Source organism: Sinocyclocheilus anshuiensis, unplaced genomic scaffold, assembly GCF_001515605.1.
Source record: "Sinocyclocheilus anshuiensis isolate Anshui unplaced genomic scaffold, SAMN03320099.WGS_v1.1 scaffold655, whole genome shotgun sequence".
Taxonomy (NCBI): domain Eukaryota; kingdom Metazoa; phylum Chordata; class Actinopteri; order Cypriniformes; family Cyprinidae; genus Sinocyclocheilus; species Sinocyclocheilus anshuiensis.
The window spans coordinates 470,290-472,936 of record NW_015548221.1 but is presented as its reverse complement, the minus strand read 5'-3'; the positions used below and the strand labels follow the sequence as shown (position 1 = coordinate 472,936).

The following is a 2,647-nucleotide window of genomic DNA, read 5'->3' as shown; positions in this document are numbered from 1 at the left end:
TGAAATTGCATTTTAGTTTTTAATTTTATTTCTTTTATATATATATATATATTTATTTTTTTTAAATTTTTTTTTGGGACACAAAAGCCTCACTTATGTAATGTCAATATCCATATTTCATTATATTTTAGTATGAGAGCATTACATTTGTTCCACTTTATTACTACTAATCAATCTGATCTAAAAATCTTTCACAGGAACATATTTTTCTGAAGTGACTTTTAATGTTAAAAGACAGCTTCACGGTGTGCAATCAAGTGATCCCACTTTTAAGGATCCTCCACAGCTGATATCCCCGCCGGAATGTACTAGACTCCGAAAACCATTAGACGGCGTCCCCTCGCGACAGCTGCGCATACACCCCCAGACCAACCCTCCCGAATTCTCAGACGAGCAGACGCACAAAAATACACACACTGATATACAGCTCTGGAAAAACATCCATAGTGTGTGCTCCCAGCTTGGCCTGCATGGAGAGATGGAGAGATTAAAAAATGAACGGCTGGACAGAAGAGGGGAAAGAAAAGCCAACGCTGCAGGGTAAAGAGCGAGGGATGTCCCATCTTTCTCTCCCTCTCAGAGAGCAGCTGTGGTGATACTTGAGCACATTCCTGATTTCTGACACAAATCGAATTAATGGGCCGGAGGGCTTCAGAGAGCTCTATCCCACCCCCGACCGCTCCACACTACCACAGCACGCACACACTAGCTTTGTTCAAAAATCTAGTGAGTCGCCCCCCGTACGTAGCATTTTGGGGCACTGTAGGCACACTTCCAATTATGCTGTCTCCAGAGACGTATACATTACAATCCCTTAAAGAACTGAAATATCACTTGGTAAAATATCCAAGATGGTGGACAAAGCAAGAAAAAAATATAATTACAGAAATAACACTAAAATATGTTATAATACAAAAATGTGACAATATTGAAATGTATTGTGTAAAATGTCATACAATTTTATAAAAACAAATTATTAATATATAATATATGAATGTTCTTATTCATATATAACAAATATTCATACTGTAATTTATTCAATACAATTTTTATTTATTTTTCTTATTATTTTATGTTTTTTTATACATAACATTTTTGGAAGGGTGGCCTTTTTTGAAGAGAAATGCTAATTATAAATATAACACAATAGTAAATAGTAAACATTTTTAAAAAGTATAAAAATAAGTATATAATAATGTTTTAAATATGCTATATATAAAATCGTATTTTCTACATATTTTTGGAATAGCATTAATATATATATATAACGTTAATTATAAATGTAATTAATACAAAATTTATTTTTTTGTTTTATATGTAATTTATAGAAGCAAAAATACATATAGATATATATATGGTGTTATTTGAATAACATATAGAGTTCTTGCCTTTACAAAGTGTTTCAAATTAGTACTTCGCATGTTCCATTTCAGTTAGGATGGTGCCTATGTAGGCAACAGAGAGCGAGGCGACTCACTAGGTTATGGAACAGAGCCACTGTGGGGACAAGGCAAAAAAACCTTTCTGGAGTATTCCTCATTCAAACACACACACAGATGTCTGTAGCGGTGCACAAACCAGCCCACCCGCTTGAGTCATCACTTCCAGGGTAGGCCGTAAAAGCCTGGGGCTTGGGTGACTGTGTGGCAGCTGCAGGGAGACTGCGAAATGGGACGGCTGTGACACAGAACACCCAGAGAGCAAGTCATCCAGGCGCCGGGCGGCAGTCAAGATACAGGCGGTGAGTGAGAAAGCACGAACACGAACAGGTGTGTGTGTGTATTTGCACTCACCTGGCCCAACATATCCGGTGCTATAGGAATGCTTGGCCAGATTGCAGAATAGACGGCAAAAAACAACATCCAGAGCACCATGCTGCCCCATACAGCCAGATGAGAAAACTAGAACAAGAGAAAAACAGGTCATGGTCAGTTTCACACTGAATATAGACTTCTTCAACTGTAATGGAAACCATGTGAATTCCAAGGCCGCTCTACTTCATCACAAGATCTGGTGCGAGGACAACTGACCGGACGAGGAGTGTCGACGTCTCCTCAACACACATGGCAGCGGGACAGAGAAATGTCTTGACATAGCAGCATGTTCCCCATCTATCTAAAGCACTTCCCAGAATATATATACTGTATATGACCTTCCTATAGAATAAGACACAATGTCAAGTGCAAAGTGTTGCATAGTGGGATCTCCTTTCAATTCAGATTTTAAAAATCCTTTGGAATAAATTCAGTGCGTTAAATGCCGCTATGATACATTGCAAAAACATTTCTTACTCTGTTTTATGTCTTGTTTTCCAGTTCAAATATAAAGAGCAGTTCAAAGTGCTCATGGATACGCTGTTTCCGTTCAGATCAAATCAAAACACTGTAGGAAACAGATCCGGCGTGACACAGCTGACACAGAACAGCATACGCTGTTTACAGGGTGACGCGGAGGAGACGAATTGTTGAATAAAGTCTTTTTTTTTTCTTCTTTTGCACACAAAAATTATTCTCGTAGCTTCGTAACGGTTGAACTACTGACGTCACATGGATTATTTTACAGATCTCCTTGCTACGTTTCTGGACTTGGGAACATTTCAGTTGTATTGCTGTCTATGCAGGGTCAGACAGCTCTCAGATTCCATCAA

The 2,647-nt window shown here is 38.3% G+C and overlaps 1 protein-coding gene across 13 annotated transcripts in view; it reads right to left on the bottom strand.

Annotated features, from left to right (window-relative positions):
- LOC107654223 (phospholipid-transporting ATPase IB-like) overlaps nucleotides 1-2,647 on the bottom strand; it is a 71,766-nt gene that overhangs the window by 4,640 nt on the left and 64,479 nt on the right. For all 13 annotated transcript variants that reach the window (XM_016441209.1, XM_016441210.1, XM_016441212.1 and 10 more), the window contains one exon: nucleotides 1,794-1,901. In XM_016441209.1, coding sequence (XP_016296695.1) covers nucleotides 1,794-1,901 — 108 coding nt within the window. The remainder of the gene's footprint in view (nucleotides 1-1,793; nucleotides 1,902-2,647) is intronic.